General features: G+C 55.1%; 5 protein-coding genes across 5 annotated transcripts; 3 read left to right on the forward strand and 2 right to left on the reverse strand.

Moving 5' to 3' along the window:
• Positions 1 to 40: 40 nt before the first annotated feature.
• Positions 41 to 4,149, reverse strand: CAOG_01999 (hypothetical protein). The gene is made up of 14 exons (XM_004364810.2): positions 3,764 to 4,149; positions 3,564 to 3,598; positions 3,396 to 3,479; positions 3,131 to 3,310; positions 2,735 to 2,997; positions 2,556 to 2,652; positions 2,280 to 2,459; positions 2,114 to 2,174; positions 1,951 to 2,045; positions 1,556 to 1,691; positions 1,020 to 1,473; positions 565 to 910; positions 444 to 490; positions 41 to 363 (listed from the first exon to the last, which is right to left on the reverse strand). Exons 3-14 carry the CDS (start codon positions 3,440 to 3,442, stop codon positions 59 to 61), a joined length of 2,211 nt encoding a protein of 736 aa, XP_004364867.2. The 5' UTR covers positions 3,443 to 3,479; positions 3,564 to 3,598; positions 3,764 to 4,149; the 3' UTR covers positions 41 to 58.
• Positions 4,150 to 4,275: 126 nt separating this feature from the next.
• Positions 4,276 to 10,025, reverse strand: CAOG_02000 (NPR2 protein). The gene is made up of 6 exons (XM_004364811.2): positions 10,005 to 10,025; positions 7,169 to 9,234; positions 6,753 to 7,015; positions 6,155 to 6,648; positions 5,952 to 6,068; positions 4,276 to 5,801 (listed from the first exon to the last, which is right to left on the reverse strand). Exons 2-6 carry the CDS (start codon positions 9,067 to 9,069, stop codon positions 4,356 to 4,358), a joined length of 4,221 nt encoding a protein of 1,406 aa, XP_004364868.1. The 5' UTR covers positions 9,070 to 9,234; positions 10,005 to 10,025; the 3' UTR covers positions 4,276 to 4,355.
• A 959-nt stretch (positions 10,026 to 10,984) lies between these two features.
• Positions 10,985 to 14,245, forward strand: CAOG_02001 (hypothetical protein). The gene is made up of 5 exons (XM_004364812.2): positions 10,985 to 12,140; positions 12,235 to 12,289; positions 12,420 to 12,694; positions 12,826 to 13,403; positions 13,552 to 14,245. The coding sequence occupies exons 1-5, from the start codon at positions 11,108 to 11,110 to the stop codon at positions 14,155 to 14,157; spliced, it is 2,547 nt and encodes an 848-aa protein (XP_004364869.1). The 5' UTR covers positions 10,985 to 11,107; the 3' UTR covers positions 14,158 to 14,245.
• Positions 14,246 to 14,443: 198 nt separating this feature from the next.
• Positions 14,444 to 20,432, forward strand: CAOG_02002 (appr-1-p processing enzyme family protein). The gene is made up of 2 exons (XM_004364813.2): positions 14,444 to 14,613; positions 15,177 to 20,432. Exon 2 carries the CDS (start codon positions 15,244 to 15,246, stop codon positions 20,305 to 20,307), a length of 5,064 nt encoding a protein of 1,687 aa, XP_004364870.1. The 5' UTR covers positions 14,444 to 14,613; positions 15,177 to 15,243; the 3' UTR covers positions 20,308 to 20,432.
• Positions 20,433 to 20,741: 309 nt separating this feature from the next.
• Positions 20,742 to 24,260, forward strand: CAOG_02003 (hypothetical protein). The gene is made up of 2 exons (XM_004364814.2): positions 20,742 to 20,844; positions 21,791 to 24,260. Exon 2 carries the CDS (start codon positions 21,940 to 21,942, stop codon positions 24,202 to 24,204), a length of 2,265 nt encoding a protein of 754 aa, XP_004364871.1. The 5' UTR covers positions 20,742 to 20,844; positions 21,791 to 21,939; the 3' UTR covers positions 24,205 to 24,260.
• The last annotated feature ends 210 nt before the right edge of the window (positions 24,261 to 24,470 follow it).

Here is a 24,470-nt window from a genome sequence, read left to right on the forward strand (position 1 = left end):
CTTTGAATGAAATGAATTCCAGGAGTGTGATGAACGATTCATTATATTACAACCGACATCACAACTCGAGATTTCCAACACGCTTCCGCCGAGCCAGTGGGGGTGTAAAGACATCTGTGGAAGCGGAAGGTGCAGGCCGTTGCGGAGAGCTGGAGGACGAGCTTTGGGTCGAAAATGCCATCGCTGGAGTCGTGAGAGCCCCGCTCGAAACGCCTGTGTGAGCTGCCGGGCGCTTCCAGCTGTTGCTGAGGAGATACGACGCCGAGCCCTTGCGCAAGTAGAAGAGCATGTAGGGCTGTGCAGCTTGGACTTCGGCAAAGGTGGCGGAAATCACCCGGTGATCATTAAACAGCTGCCAAGAGGCTGTGTGCCAGAAGAATTCATGAGAATGAGAAACGCAAAGGGACACTCTGTTGCCAAACATGCAATGTCATGTGCATTACCCGATTCAAAGTCATAGCAATAGTTGGTGTAGTGTCCCGCAATGATGCTGTGAAGAGCAAAGCAAGCCCAAGGTGAGGTTCTCGACAAAAATCACATTGGCCAAATCTGCAGAGGACATACCCCTTTCCGAGGTGCTCCACGACACTGAACAAAGAGTACAGGTGCGAGCCAGGCGGTTCGGGATGGCCGTCGGAAGTGTACACGAAGGGGGACATGTCCAATTCTGCTGGGAACGAAAGAGGGAGGGTGATCTTTTCGCACGCCTGCCAGCTGAGCCAGCGGAATCGCTTCACGTGGAAGACTAAAATGACTGGGAGCTCTTCAAAGCGCGTTTTGAGCGAGGCGTACTGCAAGCTTGGCACAGCACTTGCTCCGCGCGCATTCGTGGCTGTCGCTTTCCGGCAGTTCTCGCAGTCGTACGACTGGCCATCGAGAAGGTGCGAACAAGTAAAGTGCTCGATCAGGTCTAATCAGACAACCGCAGACAAACAACAAAAACAAAACCCACAATGACATGAGCATCACCGTGCTCAAACCCCCTCCCCCGATTCAAGTTTGCAGCCGGTACGACTGACCGATCAAAGAGTGGTGTTTGGTTTCTTCGTGGCGACGTTTCATGGAAAGTCGAGGGCCTTGGATTGCTTCGACGGTTGGAGTAGCTGGACGATTGTTGGGGACGAGCGGAGAAAGAGAACGGGTTGGAGTCGGAGGTGCCGAAGCATCGCGCTGCAGCAGGGCCACCGCAGGAGACATTGGTGGTGCGCGGCCAAGGGCAAGAGAGCTGTTTCTGCGAAGAGCGAGCGGTGCAAACGAGAGGACAGGATCGGCGAGAATGGGCGTCGAAGGCGGAATGCGCTGCTCAGCGCCTCCAGCGACGCGGGTCATTAGTGGTGACGCAGGAATGGCAACAGGCTCTCGAAAGGAGGCACTTCGAGTGACTTTGGCAGGGCTGGTATTGGGAAAATCGAGCCCCACGTCCAGAAAGTCGTCTGATCGCCAGGTTCGATTGTGGCATTTGTGGCAAATGGTCTGAAGGAAAAAAAAACCACAAAGCGTGATAGGGTCAGAGCACAGCTCGCTGAGACGACACGCAGCTCATCTCGAGACGTACCTCGTTCCGGAACTTGCCCAGAAAGAGTCGGGAAACAATATCAACCGGTCTGACTGCAGGAATGGATGCTGAACGAATAAACGCGCGCTCCAGTTGAAGCGCCTTCAATGAATTCTCCAGTGCGGAAACGATCGAACTGAGACGATCAACGAGCAAACGAAGGAAGCAAAACAAACAAACAAACAAACAAACAAACAAACAAACAAACAAACAAACAAACAAACAAACAAACAAACAAACAAACAAACAAACAAACAAACAAACAAACAAACAAACAAACAAACAAACAAACAAACAAACAAACAAACAAACAAACAAACAAACAAACAAACAAACAAACAACGCAATTAAGCCCAAGTTACTCAAAACAACATCTCGAAAATGACGCGCCGCACAAGTAAAACTCCTGGCAATCCTGTTGCTCGTAGCCATGAAACGCAGGCATGGAAGCCCATACAGCTCGAAGCATGGCGTGCGGTGTTACGACGGCCTGGAAAAGTTCAATTGAGCATCAAGGCGCAAAAGGTGGACCAACGACGCCATGTAAAATTCCCCTACCCATTTTCCAGACCACATGATTCTCATTAACGAGTGCAGTGCTTGTAGAATCGTTGTGGGACTGGAATGCCGGCGTTCGCGCAGCATCCAATCAATCGCAAGTGAGTACAAAAACGAAAACAAAATCTACCACTGCCCAAGCTTCTTCCACTTTCGACAGACTCACTCAACCGCGCCGACTTCGGCTTCTTGTTTGCTCTTCCGCTCGGAAATTCGGGTCGACATGATGGTGTAGCATTCCGTAGTGTCCACACGCCTCAAGGGGCCGTGGCCTGAATCCCCTTGACTGTTTCGTCGCATGGAGGGATAGAGGGCGAGGATGCAATCTCGAAAAATGGGAGCATGGCTGGCAAAAAGCGAACATGCTATAGTCAGTGCGACAAGAAGAAAAAATACGGACGCAAACCCAAACGGACAACCTTTTTTTTTTTTTTTTGGTTACCTCAAGGACTGGAGAATCACATTCATAAAGCAGGTATTTCCAAGGTTGCGCAGTCCAGACTGGCCGGGTGCCACGGCTCTACGCTTCATGGCACGCACTTTAGAGAGCGACAAGTGAGCTAAAAAGCGACAGATGACAGCTACCAAACCAAAACAACAACAACAACAACAACAACTCACAAGGAGAGTGGACGGGTGTGCCGATGGGCGTCATCAGTGGAGTGGCAATCCAGGAATAATCCTGGTCATGCGCGCTGGGCGGCTTTGAAGGCGTCCTCAGAGAGGCAGGCACACTGTTGTCGGAAGGCGGAAAGAACGGCCCATCCGATCGGGATTTGTCCACCAGCGCCCTCCAGGGTAAGAATGTGCGTGACATGAGCCAGAAGGCATAGTGCTTCTCTGCGGTAAAACGCCTGTCCGAGTCTTCATCCTCGTCGTCGTTGCTGTAGTTTGGAAGGATGCATGTCAGAGACGCGCGTTCAGCAAAAAAAGCAAAAACGAAAACAACCGGCTTTCGTCGTCCCGCCCCCGACTTCCATCTCTGCATATTCTCTTGCAAACACGCATAAACTTCACCTGGGATTGAGGTCAAGCAGCGACTCGTCGGAAGAGAGAGCGAGAACGGTAGCTCGTCGACTCAAACCGCCGACAACGGGTTCCGAAACGCGTTGTGTAGCAATCGCCGAGAGGGACTCGCACAGCTCGAAAAGCTCCGGCAGCCGGTCGGTGACTGCGATGAATGCATGGCATGCATTGCTACGACCATGGAAACGAATGAGAGCGAGTTGTGGGTTGCAACGAATCACGAACGAGCAACCAATGCAAAATTGCTGCTGCTTACCAGTGAACAGTGCGTTGATTAATCTCCAGGCCAATCCAGTGATGCATGCTCGCGCAGTGTGTATGAATGTGTCCCTGTGCCGCACTACCAGCCAAAACCATGCAGAAATCCGCGATGAGTCGAACAATCCAAGCATTGAATCATCGACCCGAAAAAAGCAATCCATACCTGCCACAGCCGATGTAGCCACAAGATAGACAAGCCTGTGCATATTGCCGAGCCAAAGATCACACATCATCACAACAGGCATACTGGGTGAGTGTGGTCGTTGCAAGCCAATTGGAGCGACTGGGAGCGAGAGATTTCAACTCGACTCCCAACTCGACTCGCAGCTCAAACATCAGCTGTCGGACGTTGAACAGCCTTACCCAGACACTCTCTGTGGTGCCACACTCGGCGCAGCTCCAGTTGCGCGGGTTGAGGATGGCCTTGACGCGGCCGCGCGTGAGTCGCAGCGCATGGACGTGCTCGCAGTCACTCAGCGCGGTCAGCAGCGACGACGCTTGTGATGCCGATGCCGTCTGATCCTGATGATCCAGCAGTGGCTGCTGCGGTTGAGCGGCTCGTGATGCGCGCGTCGCTCTTCGCTGTGCTTGTTGGATTTGCGCGGGAAAATCGTTGTTGCTTGAATTGGCAGTGGTTGCACCACGACCACCACCACGAGCACTACTACCCGCAGCAGCAGCAGTAGAAGGAGCAGCAGAAGGAGCAGCATGGATGGAGGACGACAAGCCAGAGCCAGAGCCAGAGCCAGAGCCAGAGCCAGACGCAGCTGCAACACGACTCCTTGTCAACCGCTGTCGCTCCATTTCCCCAAATGTCAGCTCAGCCAAAAGCACGAAACAACAAAACTAGAAATCTGGATCTGAGAAAACTCAAGGCCAGAACTTTTGTGTTGAAACTAAATAAACAAAGAATGACTTCAACCAATACTCTTTGATACAAAGCACCAGCATCAACTCAAACAAGATCAGCCAAACGGTTAAAGCCCACTTTGGAGCCAGCACGCTCGGCCCGGTCAGCCTCCGCTCGTTGCTTGTCCAGCAGCGCTGATGGGCTGTCTGCCAGCTCGAGCGACGGGCGCCGCCGGGCTTGGAGATCGCGCCACTTTTTCAAATCCGCCTCGGACATGGGTGGTGGAGTGATGCTGGTTCGCCGGTTGCGGAAGAGATTGACAATCGGACCGGGCTTGCCTGCCATCATGGACGACGACGACGCCGAGGACGGCGCAGTCGGTGTCGTCTTGGCGGCGTTTTCCAAGGTGGCCTGCGGGCTGTTGAACTTTGTACGCAGGTCCTTGACCGGGCCACGGATGCCCGAATCGCGACTGGCGGGTGCAAACAGGGCGGCAAAGCTGAGGACGGCGCCAGACTCGTCCACAAACTTGTTTTGACGGGACGGAGGGTGGTGGAGCGTTCCCGTGGCCGTCATCTCGCGCGCCTTGCGCATCGAGACGTACTGCTGAACCTCGAGCGTGTCTGCTGTGCCGGAGCCTCCTGCCTCCGTGCCAGATACGCCGACCTTGAGTGTTCCAAAGGCACCCAGCTCGCCATTCGAGCCGGAAGCGGCGGGGGCATCTCCCACAGCAACGTTTGTGCCAGCCCCCTCCAGACCTGCCTCTGTGACTCCAAACGGCTGCCCGTCCGTCGGAAATTGCATGCTCCGGCGATTGGGCTTGAGCGTCAATTCACCAGCAGGACCGGAAACGACCACGCCAGGGCGCGGCGCAACCAACAAGTACGTGACAGTCTCGCCCAAGCCCTTGATAAACATGGCGGGGCGTTGCTCAAAGGTAAAAGTGTTCTTGAGCACTTGGTAAGCAGCATCGCTCACGCAGACGCGGCCAGGCACGCCGTTGCTTTCCATGCGACTCGCTGTGTTGACAGTGTCGCCCCAAAGGTCGTAGGCAAACTTGCGCGTGCCAACCACGCCGGCCGTGACGGGTCCAGTGTGAATGCCCATGCGCATCTGCAAAGGCTGCCCGTCCACGCCCGTGAGCTTCAAGGCCATTGCACGCAAGGCAAAATGGGCAACCCGTTCGACGTGGTCTTCGACGGCCGTAGGAACGCCGCACGCTGCCATGTACGCGTCGCCGATCGTCTTGATCTTTTCCAGGCGGAAGGCCAGAGCAAGGCGATCCATCTCGGTGAAGAGCTGATTCAACATGGTCACAACGGCGGTCGGTGGCATGTTGTGTGACATTGAGGTGAAGCCCACCACGTCCGAGAAAAAGACGGTTGCCGATTTGTGCTCTTCAGCAATGAGCTCGACCGAGTGCTGCAGTCGTTGTGCGATCGACTTTGGCAGAATGTTGTGGAGCAGCGCCTCTGCACGCTGCTTTTCTTGTGACAGCTCGTCGGTTCGCTTGCTGACTTGTTCCTCGAGGTGTGACGAGTAAGTTTCAAGCTGTGAATGGGAGGTGGGGTGACGACGATAGGTGGAGTGAGAGGGTCGTTTCCCCACAGACAAAAAAAAACAAAAACAAAAACAACAACAAAAAAAAACAACAAAAAAAAAACCCCAACCACAGCGAATGGCGAGAGAATAAACGCTTACCATGGATGCCATGTTCTCCATAATTGGGCGTTTGGGCATGAGAGTTAACAGCATTCTTGTGGTGAATGAGAAGGTGGGCCGAGTCTGAGGATTGGTGTCTTGACAACTTCGAAGCAGCTGCAAGAAAAAACAGAAAAAAAAACCCAACACAGTCAGCCGCAGCAAAAGCACAACCGATCAAGTCCCGATAACAAGAAACCTACCATCAAAAAGTCATTCTCGCGCTGGTCCAGGGCATCCATGTCGAGGAACGGACCATCAAGGGAATTGCAACTGGCAGTCATATCGAGCGCACGGGCGGACGACGTGCTGAGCGGGGTGAGCTCAAAGGTCTCACTGGCACCGGCTCCCAAAGACTCGCGCGTGGCAGGCACGCCGGCTAAGGACGCGGTTGGGCCGGCGGTCGTCGCGGTCGTCGCGGGACCCAACCCGAGCTTTTCGCGCTGCTTTGTCATCCGAGCCTCACGCTGTTCTGGGCCTTCTCCGCCGACGAGCATTTCAAACATTACCGTGCCAAAGCTGTGCACGTCGGCTTTAAACCAGTCAATCTCGGACGGAAGCGTGGAAGTCTGACCAAACTTTTTCCAAATCATCCGCGCCTGATGCACCCAAGTGAGCACTTCGGGCGACACCCATGTGAGCTGATCCTCGTCTTCGTTCAGCAGGTCGTCAGGCAGCAAACTTGACAGTCCAAATCCTGGCAAAAAAAAAACCAAAACAACAACAACAGGTACGGCAAGAGGAAATTGAGTACGCAAGCCTCGCGCCATTCTCGCGCACCCCCTCCCATCCGACCTTTACCTGTAATCTTGCACACAAACCGATTGTCGACGAGGACATTGGCACTGCACAAATTCCGGTGTGCGACCTTGTGGGAGTGCAAAAAGTCCATGCCTTTCGAAATGTCGAGCGCCATGGATGCTTTGAAATCCATGTCGAGTGGAATGGACGAGGCTTCCAGCAAGTTTTGCAAAGACCCCTTGGCAATGTACTCCATCACAATGAAGGCTGTTGGTGGGAGCGTTGCTCCGAAAAACTCCACAATGTTTGGGTGCCGTAGCTCTCTGTTGTGCAATGGGTTGTGGGTGTGTTAGTGGGATTGTGGTTTAGCGAGAGAGAAGAGACAAAACAAACCCATCATGTCAGTGCAAGACTGATTTCACGAGCACACCACGGCATTCGATAGAGCGACGCTCTTTCCCCCCTCCCTGCCATACCTGAGCTGAATAAACTCGTCGATTGCCTCTTTGGAGTATCCCTTGGATGGTACGGCAGTCGTGGAGGTGGCGGACACGGCAGTCAGGCGCGAAACGGCCAGACTGGTTCGCCGTGGTGTAGGCGAAGCAGGCGACGAGTTGTTTCCGAGTGGCGAGAGCGGCGTCATGCTGCTATTGGACGAGCCTGCAAGGCCAGTGACCGAGCCATTCGCAGTAGCATTGTGGTTGGAGGAAAGCAGCAAGTCCACGTGTGTTAGAATGACACGCTGCTGCTTGAAAGTGGCTAGAGACGAGACTGCGTCGTGCGGATCAATGTCGTACAAATCCGCCATGCTTAGCTGCCATTGACGATGGATTTCGCGCTTGAGCTTTTGGCGCTGATGCGAGTTGCGCCAAACGAGCCAGAGCAAGAGCGCGACAAACCCAAGCACGCAAACGCTGGGAACCACAATGTAGGCAACCAAGAGAGGATCAAAGTTTGAGGATTCCTGTGTGTCGGTCTTGGCCATTGGCATAAAGTCCTGCCATACCTGGTCGTTGGCACGCAGCCAGTCGCATGCAATATCAGCAATCAACCCAGAAGTGTGGGCGCTCGTGGACGGCGGCAGTGGAGGGCTGGCAAGGGCATCCCAGTTAATGCTGTGCTCTAGCGTTCGGCTATGCTCGCTTTGGCGCCGCCGGTAATACGCGCTGGTGCTTGGGAGAGGATACGTTGTTGCAAACAGGTCGGCGAACGCCGAGATGGCGGCTCCGTCCGGCGTTGCCGCCAGCTGTGCAAGAAGAGAGTTTATCAGAGCGTCGTCCACTTGGAAGAGTCGCAACAGCGTGTACGCCTCGGGATGCCTGGATTCAAGTTGCGCCCAAAGAGCCTTGCTCAGCACCACGGCGGGAAAGTCGCATGCAACGGTGCCCGACGGAGGAGATTCAGTGTTGCCATTGTAGCAGGCCGGCGTGTAAGATGGGAGAGCCACACGAGTCAAATCCCCAGCAGCGACGTGTCGAGAAGGCTCCCAGTACTGCAACAGGACTGGAGTGGAAGCAGTGACGTGCTGATCAACGAGATCCGTGAGCGTTTCCGCATCGAGGTAGACGACCGACAGATTGAGTTGCAGGTTGGCTACCAGTTGTGCAGCCACACCAGAGTCCCAGTTCGGAGGTCCGTGGTAAAAGTCACGGCAGAAGCTGGTGTCTTGAGAGCACAAGGCTGACGTGTAGCGTCCGTCGGTGCAGTAAGAATAGGACGACGTGTCGCACAGAAACAGGTCTGTGGACGAGTCTACGGACGCTGTCGTGGAATTGAATGCCGGAAGCAAACCAAGACCAGTTTCGGTCTGAAGAAACCTCCAATAGTCGAGATGCAAGGCGGGATTGGCCGCAATGGCCGATGTGGAAACAAACCAGCCGCTTCGACCAACAAACCCAATGCTGCCGACATCGTCCACGGTGCGAAGCACGCTCACAAAGTTGGTGTAGTTGAGTGCCGTGTTCGACGCTGAAATGGCCAGGTTGGCGTGCGTCGTGCCAGACGCAAGCCTTGCCAGGGCCGAGCTCTCGGAGAGGTGCCGTAGAATGCGCACATCGTAGCCAAGCGCATCCCGGAGAAGAATGGCCGCCATGGTAGTGACGAGCCGGTGTGCGTCAGATTGCGGCTCGTCGAGGATGATGGTTTGCTGGCGTGCGGTGACGTGCTCCAAGGATGGGAAGTCGTCAGGACTCAAACACCGTGGCAATGACGGCGAGAAGGGGATGGAGGCATACGACGGAGGCGAGGCAGCAGCAGCATCGATCCGGCACGACAGCGCCAAAAGTAGCAACGCGAGCGTGCCAACAACAAGCAACACACCCGAGCGAGCGAAAGCTCTTCGGTGGCTCTGGTACGCGTTCTGACGTGGCGCTGCCATGCTTGTGGCTTGGACTTGCCGAGTCTTACGTCGTCAGAGTTGTTCACAAAGAACTTTTGTTGTACTGGTTTCTCAGAATCTCTTGGCAGAGTTTTTGTCTTTGATGCGCGGGTCTCTGTTTTGTGGCCTCTTCTATTGAGCACACACCGGTGCAAGATGATCTGTCTGCAACACAGCATTGCAACCAGAACCGCTTTGTGAGTGAGAGCAAATGAGAATGAATGGATGGATGGGCGGTTTGGTGGCTCAGTTGGCTCAAGTTCGCATTGCATCTGGCACATGTTGCTCAATGGAGTGCCAGCCCGCTCTTTCTTGCTCTTTGGGAACTGCAGCGGACCACCCAACAGTGGAAGCAGACACGAGGCAGCTTTGAGTGAAGCAGCTGCGTGAATGGAACACCCACTCAAAGCATCAGACCAAACGAAAGCTCTGTCTCTCTCTCTCTCTCTCTCTCTCTCTCTCTCTCTCTCTCTCTCTCTCTCTCTTCCGCGCTTCCAATCACCCGCATCACTCATCCACGCATCCCTCCGCCTCTCTCAAGTCAGACAAGTTCAGGTGGAATGGAGCAGCAGTGCGACCAACCCCTTCCCTCAACCCCTTCAACCCCTTCAACCGCATCCACAACAAACAGAGCAGCCGCCCCTCCATCCATCCATCCCCGCACTGCAACATGCCATTCCGCAAGTCGCTTTTGCTTCAGAGTGTGTCGTGCCTCTGCTTCAGTGGGATGAGGTGTTGGAGGCGGGGGGGGGGCAGAGAAGGGATGCGGAGAGCGGTGTGAGCAAGACAGCCAGTTATGAATGGCTGCCGCTGAATCGTCCTCCAGCGTTCGATGCTGCGACCAAAGGGGGGGGGATGTGGGACAAGAGACCACGGTGCTTTAGGTCCCCCCAAATTGGCGCGATTGGATGGAGAACGGTTGGGCTGTGACTCACAGCGAATGATGCAAAACAAAGATGGAAAAGACTGAGAGATGACACGATCAACAGTCACAATGCTCCAATACAAATGTGGCTCAGAAGGTGAGGACAGGTCGTAGGATTTGCACCAGAGAACACACAGTCGCTCATGAGGGAAGGCAGCAAGGGAGGGATGGAGACGATTTGCGACCAAAGGATGAGGAACAGAGATCGCGATCGCTCAGAAAACGACGTCCATGGCACATCTCTCTTTTGCGTCATTCGCATGGAAGTACCAATTTCGTAGTGAATTTTGAAATGGGCGGGGGGGGGGGGCAGCGTTTGTCCTATTGGCACGCGCGCATCCGCTTTTGGCTTGACGCGATCGGAGCTTTTGTATCCACCCCCTGAGATTCTTTGCCTCGCTGCGATAGTTACTGAGTTGTCGACCATGCAATTGCGACTGGTTGATACATTCTGCGCCAATGCCTCATTGCTCCAAAAACACTTGCCTGCACGACCCAGCTTCGATCGCTGGCGTACGTCTGTCGAGCGCCCAGAACTCGCGCGATGTTCCCGACACGCGAACTCACTACCCAAGCGTGCGATTTTGAATCCCACGGGTTTTTGGATTGTCAGAGTCATCATTCCGCGGATTCTCAGTTCGCGCGGGTTGTTCGATTCGATTCCCGGTTCAAAGCGATCAGAGGCAGCCTCGATCCGGACGAACCAAGCGAGATCTCAACTGCGCTGGCCGTGCTCGATGACTTGCAATCCGTTATCCAAAATGCGATGTCATGCCATGCCGCGTTGCCATTGCGTTGCCACAAAAAGCCATGACTCGTCGTCGTCGGATCACTCGTTTTTCGTTCGTTGATCCGTCCGTCCGTGTGTCCGTGTGTCCGTGTGGCCTGTCTTTTTAAAATGCGTTAAAAATGCCCAACCCACATTACATTTTACAATCCAGCCCTATTCTCAATAAAACCCCAACACGGAGATTTTATTGACAGGCGTGTGCGGGCCGCTCAGTCGAAATCCAAAAACTCAAATCTCTACTTGATCCACTTTCAGTCATCTCAACGCGAGTCCGGTTTTTGCAAGTGGAGCGAGACAAGCAGAGTGCCGTGAGCGAGTACAATATGGCGTCGAGTGGCAATGGAGCAGCAGCAGCAGCAGCAGCAGCAGCAGCGGCCCAACGCGGGAGACACGTGCGGGGCGGGAGTGCATTGGCGCACTTGGGAACGTCCGTGCCGTCCATGCTGACCGCTCCGCCTCGGACGGACACCATCCATGATGATGATGATGATGATGATGATGATGACAATGATGATGATGACGCCGGTGGAAGGGCCAGTGACAAGCGCCCGTTGAACTCGAGGAGCAGCAACGGCAGCAAAAGCAGAGTCGCTCGACCGTCGCCGCTGTCGTCGTCTGCATCAGCATCAGCAGCATCAGCATCAGCAGCAAATCCAAAGCAGCATGGGATGAGCGGATGGGCAGGCGCAACCACCACCGCAGCAGCGAATGCGAGTGGCCACAGCAGCGGCGCAGCAGCAGAGCCGAATGGGGCGAATGGGGCGAATGGTGATGACGGAGCGGCAGATTCGGCGGCAGATTCGGCGGGATGGCCACACGACAGCGACCGCCGCCGCCGCCGCCGCCACGTCAACGAGCAGCAGAGCACCGCTACCACCGCTACCACCACTATCACGACCACTGTGCAACGGCGGCATCCACAGAGCAGCAGCAGCAGCACAGCCATCGCGACTGCGGAACCGAGCGACAGCAGAACGAACACGAACACGAGCAGCACGAGGATGATGAACGGGCGAGTCGCCGGCAGTGTGTATGAGGTCATGCACACCACCAACCACCACAAGGATGGCAACGACGATGACGATGACGACGACATGCAGGATGATAATGCCGCGATCGCATCCGAACAGCCGCTACTGCAGACGACGACGACGCCAGCCGGATCACCCTCAAACCCGGCCAATCTCACCGCAGCATCCGAACCGACCAGTCCACCGCCGTCCAAGCTCAACATGACCATCATGATTGCAATATTCATTGCGCTGTTTGCCAACTCGGTCACCATGACCATGCTATTCCCGTTCGTCGGATTCATGGTCCGCGACTGGCACATCGTCTCGGACGAGAAGGAGCTCGGTAATGTTTCCGTTGAATGTCCCAGCGTGTGCATCGCGAAACCGTCGACTCACCTCTCTCGTCATGCCCAATACATTGTCTACATGTGTGCCAGGGTACATTGTCGGTTTGATCGCATCAAGTCTGTTCGTGGGTCGTGCCGTTGGCAGGTTTGTGATTGTTTGTGTTTGTTGGTGGTGGGTGGTTGCTGTCAGGCACATGCAGTCGACTGACTCATAAACGACCACTCTTGCTGTTCTCCTTCTCCTTGGAATTTTCAATCTTGGGGACGACGTGCAGCTATCCCTGGGGCGTGGTGGCGGATCGCTGGGGCAGAAAGCCAGTCATCTTGATCAGCATGCTTGCGCTCGCAGTGAACACTGCCTTGTTCGGAGCAAGTAGTAATCTGACCTGGGCGCTGTTGACTCGCTTTGCCACGGGTGCTTTCAGCGGCTTGGTTCCTGCGGCAAAGGCCGTCGCAGGCGAAATATCAGACGTCCACACCCAGGGCGCAGCCATGTCCATCATTTCCATCGCCTGGAGCGGCGGCATGGTCATGGGCCCAGCAATCGGAGGTGAGAATTGAATGTTGGTTGGCAAAGTGTGATGGGCATTCGTGCCCTGAGCGTTTGAAGCTAAAGCGCGTCAATGCCTACTCTGTCTCCCAACTCGCTCAGTTTTTTGCTTTCCGTTTTTGTCGCAACAGGCTTGTTGACCCATCCCGCCGAAAAGTGGCCAGAGCTGGTGTCTCCCGATTCCATTTTGGCCAAGTACCCCGCGTTCCTTCCTTGCATTGTCAGCTCGATCATTTCCACGGTTGGTCTGATCGCCGTTGCCATCTTCCTGCCCGAAACCCTCAAGCGCAAGGCCAAGGTTTCATCGTCATCCGCAGCCTCCGAGTCCAACTCGATGGCTATGATGACATTGCGGCGCAAAAAGCGCACCGGCGCAAAGTACCATCGACTCGAGGACGCCAGCGAGACGGATGGAAGCGATTCCGAGGACAAGAGAGTCGCTCGTGCACATGCAAACAGCGACGACGACGACGACGATGAGGAGGAGGACGTTGCTGTCTTTGAATCCACCTCACCCTCCAACAAAAAGCCAAGCTCTCATCCACCCAAGCCGATTGTCGACCCAATCAGCAACAGGCGGTGTTGCGGTTTGCTCAAGCGTTCGAATAAGCCGGACAGCGAATTGATAGCCATGCTCAAAGATCCCGACGTCATGCTGCTCAACGCTTGCTATGGTCTGTACGGCTTTGCGGGCATTGTTTTTGACGAGGTGAGTGTGGTTTTGGTTTGGTTTCAAGTTCTCTTCCGTTGATGCGTGTGTGTAAGCAATTTGGCATTCGCACTCATCTCCTCGCTCTCCCCGTTTCCCACCTCACCTGCGCGCCGGTGGATTGCTTTGATTGTTGGTCTACCATCAGGTTTCTGCTCTTTGGTTTATTGCACCAATCAAGGCTGGTGGCCTCGAGTACGATTCCTCCACGATTGGCGGCCTTTTGCTCGTGATCGGACTGGCAATGCTCATCTGCTCCCTCTTTCTATTTCCGGTGCTGGAACGCCGCTTTGGCACGCTTTATACGTTCGAATTTATGTGTCTTGTGACGGTGGTCCTCGTACCGCTCTTCCCCTCACTGGCATACCTGGTCAACCAGCCCGGCCTGCTCTTTGTCTCTCTGGTGGTTGTAGGAGTCGCCATTCGCGTCTCCATGAGTGTGGCGTTCTCGGCCATCAACGTGGCAATCAACAACTCTGTGTACCGCCACCAGCGTGGTACTGTCAACGGACTCGCGATGAGCCTCAACGCCATGACCCGCGCATTGGGGCCTGCTTGTGGCGGCGCCCTCTTTGCCTTCTCGCTCACCTTTGATCGGTTCCCCATCAACGCGAGCCTCGTGTTTATCATCATCGGCATATGCTTTGGCTTGAGCGTGTGGCTTTGCGCCATGGTATCCACCTCGCTCAACAAGCCGAAAGACGAGAGCGTCTTGGACCGGCAAACCGCCGCAGAGCAAGACTCGGAGCCTTGATGGCATCATAAAATTTTTTGTGCTCGCTCGATCAATTCTTTTTGGTCACCATTGTTTTCATTAAAAGCTTTTTCGCGTTCCATTAAGAGGTGGCCGGAAAAAAACAAACCAAAAATCCAGACAAGCAGCACAACCACTGATCACACAACACCGAGAAGTGATCGATACACATGCAGTGTGTGAATGTGGATGCAACGAGTACCGTCTGAAACAGTGCGAGTAAAAGCAAAAAAAACAAAAAAAGCAAAATAGAGGACTGCTCCCAAAAAAGGAGCGTGACAACCACTTTTCTCAGTCCTTTTTTTTTTTTTTTTTTTTTTTTGTTTCCGACCTCGCTTCGTTTTCTGCCTGACTTGCACCCCCCCCCTTTGCCTGTCTTGAAACCCACTCGCTGCCCCTGCTTTCTCTGCCCGGCTCGCGTTCGTGCCGTCCGTTCGTTCTCGACTTGGCTCTCTGGTGAGTGATGATGAATCTTTGACTGTCTCCTTTTTTTTTTTTTTTTGGTTTCTTGTCTTCTGGCTGTCTCGCCTCCTTGCGCCCGCACCGTGCACCCCGGGCCAGCTGCCCGCAGTGGGGCTCGCCGCTCCACGTCCTGTCCTTCTCTGACCACGAGCGTCGAAGCTGCGCTGGCGTTGGTGGGAGCGACAGCGCGCCTCGTCCGCCTGTCACTCACTTCCTGAGCTCTCGGCGGCTTTTTTTTTTTTTTTTTTTTTTTTTTTGCTTTCCCCCCATGCTGCTGCCGCCTGTGCCTCAAAAGCCAACGAGCGAACAGCACACTCGTCTTTGCCGTTTGCTCCTTTTGCGACACACCCCCCCTCTCTCTTTCCCCCCCCCCTCCCTCCCTCTCTCCCTCTCTGCTTGTCTCTCTTTCAGCCATTTTTGTTGTCATGTCTTTTTTTATTTTTTTTTTTTTTTTTTTTTTTTTTTTTTTTGGCTGTGTTGGATTTCAACTCTGACTTTCTGCGCTTATTTGTACTTTGCACTTGCGTTGGTCATCATCACGCATCTCGCCTGCACAGACCACGAATAATAATTCATAAACAACCATCGATTGTCGTCAAGCACACAAGGATCACTGCTGCTGCGATGACGACCTTGATTGCAACGTTCGGGATTGGCGCGACGACAGTCACTCTGTCGCTGCGAAAGGGCGATATCACCACTTGGTCTGGAGATGTCGTCGTCAACGCCGCCAATCGGCAGCTGAGCGGAGGGTCTGGCGGGCTGAATGGCGCCATCCACAAGGCAGGCGGCGAAACACTCACTCGTGCGTGCCAAGCGCTCCAGGCCGACGGGGCAGGAGTTCGCTGTCCGACTGGGTCGGCCGTGTTTACAGGGGGCCCGTTCTCGTCTGGCCTCGGAGCCCAGCACGTCATTCATGCCGTTGGTCCAGACATGAACGATTCATCCATCCGTGAGAAGGGGCATGATTTGTTGCAAAACACCATTCTCAGTGCTCTTCGTCTGGCCGAGCAGCACGGCTGCACGTCCATTGCCATCCCAGCCATCTCCTGCGGGAACTTTGGGTTTGATGCAGTCCTCGCTGCGACCTTGGCCATTGACGCTTGCGTCAACTTTGTCACCAACCCGCAGCCTGCTACTCTCAAATCAATCGAGTTTGTCCTGTTTGAGCAAGCTCACGTGGATTGCTGGCACAAAGCTCTGACTCGCGAGCCAAGCTTGCACAAGCTGGCTACCGTCGTGGCGTCGCCAGCAGCCGCCACAGCACTGCCGCCTCCTTCGCCAAAGCGCTTTGTGTACCGAACGCGTCCCAGTGGCGATGAGCGGTCGTTTCGGGCATCCTCGAGCTCCGCCTCGTCGAGCCCATCCTCGAGCCCATCCCCGAGCCCATCCTTGAGCCCGACGCGTCGAGCAAGTTCCGCAAATCGACCGCGCTCGTCCTCAGAGTTTATGCCACCCGAGATGATGAGCCGTGCTGATGCAAGCGAGGTGGTCACGCGGCCGACACGGTCCCCGCAAGACCTCGCCCAAGCCATTAGGCAGCACCTGACACTTCTGGAAGCCAGCAAAGCGGCCGCCAAACGTGACCTTGCTTCACACTCAACTCCTGCGCCCGAAGTGCCGCATTACTCGTCTCTTCAACTGGACGGCTCTTTGTTTGTACTGCAGCCTGGCACACCCGAGTACGAGGAGATTGCCAAACTGATGCACAACAGAGCTCCCATCAAACGCATTAAACGAGTGAACAATCCCGGCCGTGCTGCTCGATTTGCCGCATACAAGGAGTCGCTACCGCTCAACTTGCAGACAGAGCACCGTACCTTGCATGGCACACCGTCAATTGCAAATGCGAATGTTATTGCTCGAACCGGTCCGCGCTTGGACATGGCGGGCGAGGCCAACGCTCGAGTTCACGGCGAGGCCTTCTACACAGCAGAGGACAGCGCGACTCCCATCCATTATGCCACCACACAGCGAGATGGCGTTTTGCGAGGCGGAGTCTGCGTTTGCAAAGTCGTCCCGGGGAATGCCCTTGCGGTTCTCCAAAGTCAAGGCGTGGCTTCGCGCACCGCGGCCGACCTGCTGGCCATGTCCCCTCCACGTCATAGTGTGCATGTCACCGACAACAAGTGGCGAATCATGTTCCATCCCGATGCAGTGCGTGTCGACTATATCATTGATTATGCCGACGATCCTTCGGTTGCCACCCTGGAGCAAATGCAGCAAACCAAGCACAAGGCGCTCGTAGCTGAGCGCGATACTAAGGAGATGGTCCGCCTCCAGGCGCTTCAGCGCGCAAATTCTGCACTCAAGATGCACGAGCTTTTCGCAAAGGCCTGCAATCTCTATCAAGACCCCAACTCTGGATCCGTGGTACAGCTGGACAAGCTCTTTGACATTGAAACCCAGCAGCACAAGCTCATGTTGCCTGTGTACGAGCACAAGCAAGAGTTCCTCGACCAAATTCGCACCGCTCAGGCTCTCGTCGTCAAGGGCGATGTGCCATCTGGCAAGGCAGTCTTGGTTCCGCAGTGGCTCTACGACCACTTGCTGTTCCTGACCGACCCGGCGGCGAGTGTGGCGGTGCTGGTGTCTCAGCGGTCGACTGCTGAAGATTTGGCCAAGCAGGTAGCCAAGATGCGCGGGTGCCAAGTCGGCCAGGAGGTTGGCATGGGCACAACCGAGGTTGTCAATATTGGACCTGACACGCGCATCTGCTTCATGACGTATGACTTTTTCCGCGCCATCTCCAGGTCGGGCAATGACGTGTCCAAGTGGCGCATGGTGGTGCTTGACGAGATGGATGAGCACAACGCCGACGCTGCTCATTTGCTCCAAAACCTCAGCAACGCCTTGAAGGAACGCCAAGAGTTCAAGGTGATTGTCATGGGCGCCGCAATGTCGAATCCGTTTGTTTCCACAGTGCAACGGCAGACGCGATCCGCTTGCCCCATCCTCACCATTCCCGACATGGTCTTCCCCGTGGAGCCCGAGTTTATGACTGAAGCCAGCTGGGATCCCAACGCCAGTGGTGCCTTGCAAAGTCTGTGCTACAACGTGCTGTGCATTTACAATGCAGAGCCAGGCAACCTGCTCGTGTTCTTGCCCACAATGGATGATGTCAATGACGCCGCTGGCTACATGCAAAGTCTCCTGGCTCACGACACGAACGTTCTGATTAAGCCCTTGCACGCCAAGCTCGGTGACGATGCCAAGCGCGAGCTGGCCAATTTCGATGCTCAGCAGCCAGGCAAACGGCTGGTGTTCTTGGCAACGGACGTGGCCGAAACTGGCATCAGTTTGCCAAACATTGCCATTGTTGTCGACACTGGTCGCGAGGAAGATGTCGACTACGACGCAGAATTGAGCTTTTCGCAGTCCAAGCTTGGCTGGATTTCAAAGGCCGTCCATATGCAGCGCCGCCGATTTGCAGGCCGCACGGGTCCTGGTCGATGCTACTGCATGTTCACCGAGAAGGATTTCAAGAATTCCATGCCAGCGACGGCTACTCCCATCGCTCATCGCGACAAAATGGACTCGTTCTACCTCGGCATGGTGTTTGCCAAAATGAATCCCATGGCTGCACAGCATTCGACCGAGACCATGTCGCGCTTGAAAGCCGCCGAGGACAGTCTGGTCCAACTCGGGTGCATTGAAAAGTCGTCGAGCGGAGCTATGACCATCACCAGCTTTGGCTCGTTCGTGCATCGCATGCGGCTGCCATTCAAGGAGGCTCGCTGTGTGCTGATGGCTTCCAAGCCGCCGTTCGAGTGCTCACGCCTCATGGCCATCATTTTCTGCATGCAACACGCCGCTGAAGCGACCGAGCTATTCCTCAGCAGACCCAAGCTTCTGCGCACCGAGCTCCTCGACGACGCTGCCAAGCACGGTGATCATGTGACGCTTTGGTCCATTTTTGCAGCGTGGCAACGAAATCACAAAAGTCCCACGTGGTGCCAAGAGCGAGGCTTGAATTTGAAGACGCTCACCGCGGCCGACATGATGCTGAAGCAGCTGAGCGCAGAGATGGGCCAAGCTGCTTCTGGCTTGCTGGTCGAACCCAATTCCAAGGAGGACAAACCGTTGCTCATCAAGAAGGTCTTGTGCGAAGCTTTCTCGTCCCATCGTGCTGACGCTCGCGGCGTTAGAGTGAGCGATGGGTACTCAATTGCAGGCGTAGCTGGTCACACGCATGTACCGACCACATCGTGCTTGCCCCAAGACGAGTCAGCCCCTTTGATTGTCTTCCAGTCTCGCTCGCGCGACACCCGCAACCGGAGCCATTTCAAGCACGTTACTGTTGTGGAGGCGAGCATGTTCCAACCTTCCTCCGCCGCCAGTCGTGCTTCCGTGTCGTTTTCGGCTGACGACTTTGAATTGCATGTGCAATCGGTCGCGAATACATCCCGTGTCGAAGGGTCGGTGCAGATTGAAGTCGAAAAAGCCATCCTGATCCCCTCGTACGAGTTTATCATTCAGCAGCTTCAACTCGAATTGCCGGGCTGCGAGCTGGAGTTTCGCCAGCAGCCAAACAAGCGGCACAGCTCGGTTGTCTTCCATTGCCTGCCAAACGAGACCGAAACGGTCAAGAGGCGGATTAAGCAAGCTGTGGCACTGGTCACGATGAAGCAAAAGTCTGTGGCTGTCACTGCCACCGTGCTGCAGCAGTACTTTTCTAAGGAGACACACGCCGTCAACGAGAAGGGAACAAGCATTCAGGACGCGATGCAGGACAAGTTTGGCCCGCACACCAAGTTGCACGCCAACTTTGCCAACAGTTCTGTGACCATGCTTGTCCAAGGTGTAGCTGAGCAGTATGCCGAGGACGCCCTGCGCAAGCTGTTTGGGCTGCCTCCACCCCGTGCCACCACCGTGCCGTCATCACGCGGGAGCTCTCCCACGGCTTCTGCTGCTGCTGCTGCTGCTGCTGCTGCTTCTGCATCATCCCCGAGTTTGCCGGCGGGCGCAGGTGCACACATCGCACATTCTGCCTTCAGCAATCCCAGACTCCGTCTTCAACAAGAGGAATTGCGCGTTGCGACGCTTCTTTCCCCGAGCAGCACTCGTCAGGACATTGAGGCTCGGTTTGGGTCTGGAGTCGAGGGCACGCTCATTTTCTTTGCGCACTGGATGACCCACTCGACAGAAATGTGGATTTATGGCGGGTTTATTCGTGACGTCTTGTACGGCAAAGGAGCACATCCCGAGTTGGATTTGGATGTCGGGATGCCCAAAGGGGGCAGGCTCGGCGTCGATCAGGCGTATGACATGGTCTGCAACTTTGCCGCGCAGCAGCGCATCACCCAAACCCGGGTCCCTTTCGACAAGAAGGGGGAGAAGGGCCCTGCCATTCGAGTGGTTGGCTTCAAGTCCTTTGACGGGAATTTCGACTGCTCGATTGAGCTTGTCAACACGGAAATGTTCTTCTTCCGCAAAGGCGCGGACGGCAAGACTCGCGATGATCGTCGCGTAGACTTTGATGTCAACAATCTGCGCGTGTGCCGAAGCCCCAGCCCAGGACAACCCGCAACCATTGCCCTGAAATTCCCAGACCAGCCACCCGACGGCACGGTCGAGCAAATCTGCGAGAACATTCGTCAGCGTCGACTGGTGGTGCTCAAGTCCGCGAACGAGGTTGCCGTTCGCATCGACAAGATGCGGAACCGCGACTGGCTGATTACGTTTTGAGCGAGAGAAAGAGAGAGAGAGAGAGAAAGAGAGAGAGAGAGAGAGAGAGAGAAAGAGAGCGACGTTTGTGTTTCTGTTCGTTGCTGTGTAGTTGAGCGAATACACGCTGTATTCTTCGTGCCACAGCTTCGTGCTTGAGCCTTTGTTAAAATTGTTGTAGCTTGGGTTTACACAGCGGCATTCTGATGCGTTTTTGGTGAAATTTTAGTTTCGTGGGTTTGATCGCTTGCCATAAACTCCCCGACACAAGCTCGGCGAATCGGTGCCGCACATTCACACCATTTTCGTCTGGGGTTGGTTGTGCGAGTGCAGCGGCAATTCTGAGCAATTCTGAGCGATCTTTTCTTGGGTTTGAGCAGGATTCACAAACACACAAACGCAGTGCCATTTTCTCTGCCTGATTCGTGCGTGGTTTATGCAGTCCATTTCTTTGGCTTGTTGGATTTTTCTTCACTTCCCTTTTTCTTTGTGATTTAGCGAACCACGTTTCTGCACGTTCCTCTTTTGACGTGCGGCACACATTCACACACGTTCGGTGTACGTCGCTCTACGTCTCTGCCGTAAACCGCTTCCCCCTCCCCTCACCTGGATGGTCTTTGGTTTTGCAGTGCTTGCAGCGCGTCGTGTGTGTGTGCCTCGCTTCCTCTCTCTCTCTCTCTCTCTCTCTCTCTTCAATTGGAAGAACAGAAAGAAGCGAACGTGGTGACGAGCGACAGACCGCTGACAGCTGCGACGCTCCTTGTTTGGCGTTCTGTGTTCTGGCGGTTTTTTGCCCTTCTTTTTATTGTTTGATTGAACTTGCAAAGGCGACTGGTGCGGCAATGATGAGAAGAACGTGGCTGAATGAACAGTGTTTGACATGCACAAGTGAGGCGAGCACCCGAGGGGAGGGAGGAAGCGGGGTTGTGGGGTTGTTGGGGAGAACGGGTTGGAACCGCACAATTCGCGTGTGGGTCGGAGTTGAGTTCGTTCCGTTCCAATGGCAGTTCTTTCTCTCTCTCTCTCGTTCTCGGTCCGTGTTGCGCGTTGCTTGCTCGTCGTGTGCATTGTACTGTGCAATGCAGTCAATCAAACGCAAGTGCCACTCGTACACGTCTCAAAGCGAGCGGGGGTTGAAAACCGACAAAAAAAAAAACCTGGTTCGATGACGGCCTGTCTGCCCTGTTTTTTGAGCGTTCTGATACGTCGCACTACGTCGCACTACGTCGCACTACGTCGCACACACACACACACACACACTTGATGTATTGATGTATAATACATACACACGTACAGCACGTCTCTGAGCGACGTTTGTCCCCCCACGATTGATTTTGGTCGTCGTCTCGCATGTGCTGCCTTCCCAATGTGAATGATTGTCACGCTTCGACCGAACGCTTCGCTTCGACCGCGCTTCGATGCTCGCAAACAAAACGCGTCAAACTCGTCGATTGCTTGTCACCTGCAAGAATGAATGCTCACTCTGTGCTGCTGAATTCTGCAGTCATCATCATCAAAGCGGCACAAAAGTCCCAACAGCGAGACGTAGCCCGATCAACCACCACCCCGCCCGCTTCCAACTCGACGTCCCGTTGCGCAAAAACCCAATCCGACAGCACCGTCAAAACCATCACCAGCATTTCGCACAAACAAATGACCAAGCAAAGACGACACTTGCTCTCGTCGCTCGACCTCGGTCTGTCTCTTACGTCAGAGCAGGGCCAGCATGGGCTACTCGCCAACCAGAGTCCCAGTCCAAGTCCCAGTCCCAGCCCCAGTCCGAGTCCCACTTCCACTCCAAGGAGCCACACTTCAACTGCTGCTACTGCTGCTACGCCTTACGCTGCCAATGCGGCACCAGCGAGCTCGGGTCGCTCGGAGGACGGATTGTCGGCGCTTTTGGCGGTTTCGGGCATGGGTGGATGTTCTTCACGTCCTACGTCCGACGCTTATTCCCCTCAGCAGCACGCCGCGATGGCCACATCCAGCAATACAGCAAGCAGCAGCAGCAACCTACGAGTGCCAGACAGCGCTCATTCGTCGTCGTCCGTCAACGCTGCTGCGCTGCCAGTGTTTGCCTTCTTCCCCGCCAACGAGGATGACCACCGCATGTCCCCAAAACCCACAAACACGCCCGCACCAGCTCACCAGCAACCAGTGCAAACAACACTGACACTCAGCCAAGCCGGCCTCAGCCCGAATCCGAGCGGAACACGCAACCGGCGGTCGTCCATCTCGTCCATTTCGTCCCTGCTCGATTTGGTCATGGACGGCGCGAGCGACTCGAGCGCGTTGGTCGCATTGCACTCCTTCCCCATGGACGCATCGCCGCGACCAGCAGCATTGGACGCATCGCATCGCAAGCATTTTACCTTTGACGAGGCGCATTCGGCTTCGGCAAACAGCCACCACACATTTGACATTGTTGTGATGGATCACAATGGTCCGATCCAGAGCACGTCGTCGTCGATGATGATGCAAACGCCCGCAACCTACACTGCTCTCCGACCAGAGTCGCCACTGCCACACACTTCCGGTGGCGTTAACCACTTTTCCGGATTGCAGCCCATGCCGTACTCGGACCTGGAGGGTGCGCACGTTGCTTCCGACAACCAGGACAATCGGTACAACGGCACGGAGGCCATTCTGCACGCAGACCGCGAAGCGGACTCTGCCGCGCACCAAAAGGGCAACGCGGACCAGGCAACCAGCGCTGATGCTCCAACCGATGCTGGGGCTCATTCGTGGCGCACACTACTCCTCGGCTACTTGGTCTTGTTTATCGCTCTCTTGTCAGTCTCGTCGCTGGGCGCAGCTCAACTCTATCTCGAGGGTGTGCAGCCCGTGCTGAGCGGCACCTGGCGGTTGCAGGCCGCTGTCGTCTTTTTGCTGCCAATGTGCCTCATCCAGCTCACTCGCGTCACGCCGGCCGAGCGCGTTGCCATCTTGGAGAAGAAGAACATTCTCCTCTGCGTCGGCCTGGCCGTCGCGCTGTTTGTTTGGGTGGCCACCTTTTACGTGGCCCTTGGCTTTACCTCGCTTGCGCATGCCTACCTGTTCAACAACCTGCACTCGGCAACACTGATCATTTACCGCTTGGTCCGCAGGCAGCGCGTCCTGCCCCTCGAGATCTTGGGCACGCTGCTGGCCTTCCTCGGCGGTGGTTTGACGCTCGTGAAGGCGAGTGGTGGGCCAGACGCAAACTCTGTGCTGATTGGCGATGGCATTGCGCTGCTCGGCTCCCTTGGCGGTCTGCTGTACTTTGCGTACGCCAAGCAGCTCCGTTCCGCCGTCCCGCTTTACATTTACATGCTGCCCGTGACCTTTTTGAACATGACCCTCAACCTGTGTCTCTCGTTTGCCATCGAAGACACGAGCTTTACCGCCTCCTCTGTCAGCCAGCAGCCGTTTGGCTGGCTGTCGGCGCAGTGGATTTGGGGAGGCGTGTATCTCGGCTTGGTGACGGTCGTGCTGGGCATGGTCTTGTACGTGGCCTTGCTCAAGATTCTCCCGCCGCTCGTCATCTCGCTCGTCATGCTCCTGGAGCCTGTCATTGGCACTGTGATTGGCATTGTCATTGGCGTCCAAGGCATCCCCGACGAGTGGACCATCTCTGGCAGTGTTGTTTTGCTGATTGGCACGGTGGTGGTCACCCTGGCGAACGCCCGCAGCTCTGTTCAGGCCCACCAAAAGCTCAAGCTCCAGGAGGAGCTCGAAAAGAAGCGCGCCCTCGAGATGGAAATGGTCGACCGGGCTGGCGCCGAATCGGACGATTCCAACCGAAGCACCTCCCAGCGGTACGCCTTTGTGCGCCTCGACGAGGAGGAGTATGAGGACGGCACCTCCTCGCGTCTCGGTGATGTCTCTACTGACAACGAGAAGGAGGTTGTAACTGAAGTTCGTGTGTCTCACGCATGAGCCGAGTTTTGTTTGCTTTTTTTGTGTTCATGTTTTTTCATTACACTGGATTTTGCTTTTTGCTTTTTTTTTTTTTTTTTTTTTGGGGGGGGGGGGTTTGTTATTTTTTTTATTTTATTTTTTTTTTCCATTTGCACACCGACTCGTGCATTGTGTGTGAGTGTCTCATTGTGTGCAAGTGAGTGGTGAGTCGATTCGATGGCAGTCGTATTTATTTTGTTGTATTTTATTTTTCCATACAATTTCCATTATTTCGATTGATTCGT

Source organism: Capsaspora owczarzaki, assembly GCF_000151315.2.
Source record: "Capsaspora owczarzaki ATCC 30864 unplaced genomic scaffold supercont2.2, whole genome shotgun sequence".
NCBI lineage: Eukaryota > Filasterea > Ministeriida > Capsasporidae > Capsaspora > Capsaspora owczarzaki.

What these genes read in the sequence shown, in the direction of transcription:
- CAOG_01999 (XM_004364810.2), bottom strand. Translation starts at nt 3,442, where the DNA reads ATGCATCACTGGATTGGCCTGGAGATTAATCAACGCACTGTTCACTG. An exon ending in GTGGAGCACCTCGGAAAGGG is followed by an intron (nt 491 to 564) that starts GTATGTCCTCTG and finishes TGCTCTTCACAG; the next exon opens with CATCATTGCGGGACACTACA. An exon ending in TTGCTATGACTTTGAATCGG is followed by an intron (nt 364 to 443) that starts GTAATGCACATG and finishes TCTGGCACACAG; the next exon opens with CCTCTTGGCAGCTGTTTAAT.
- CAOG_02003 (XM_004364814.2), top strand. Translation starts at nt 21,940, where the DNA reads ATGACCAAGCAAAGACGACACTTGCTCTCGTCGCTCGACCTCGGTCTG.
- CAOG_02000 (XM_004364811.2), bottom strand. Translation starts at nt 9,069, where the DNA reads ATGGCAGCGCCACGTCAGAACGCGTACCAGAGCCACCGAAGAGCTTTC. An exon ending in GACGAGTTTATTCAGCTCAG is followed by an intron (nt 7,016 to 7,168) that starts GTATGGCAGGGA and finishes ATTGCACAACAG; the next exon opens with AGAGCTACGGCACCCAAACA. An exon ending in GCGAGAATGACTTTTTGATG is followed by an intron (nt 6,069 to 6,154) that starts GTAGGTTTCTTG and finishes TTTTTCTTGCAG; the next exon opens with CTGCTTCGAAGTTGTCAAGA.
- CAOG_02001 (XM_004364812.2), top strand. Translation starts at nt 11,108, where the DNA reads ATGGCGTCGAGTGGCAATGGAGCAGCAGCAGCAGCAGCAGCAGCAGCA. An exon ending in CTCGGACGAGAAGGAGCTCG is followed by an intron (nt 12,141 to 12,234) that starts GTAATGTTTCCG and finishes CATGTGTGCCAG; the next exon opens with GGTACATTGTCGGTTTGATC. An exon ending in GTGGGTCGTGCCGTTGGCAG is followed by an intron (nt 12,290 to 12,419) that starts GTTTGTGATTGT and finishes GACGACGTGCAG; the next exon opens with CTATCCCTGGGGCGTGGTGG.
- CAOG_02002 (XM_004364813.2), top strand. Translation starts at nt 15,244, where the DNA reads ATGACGACCTTGATTGCAACGTTCGGGATTGGCGCGACGACAGTCACT.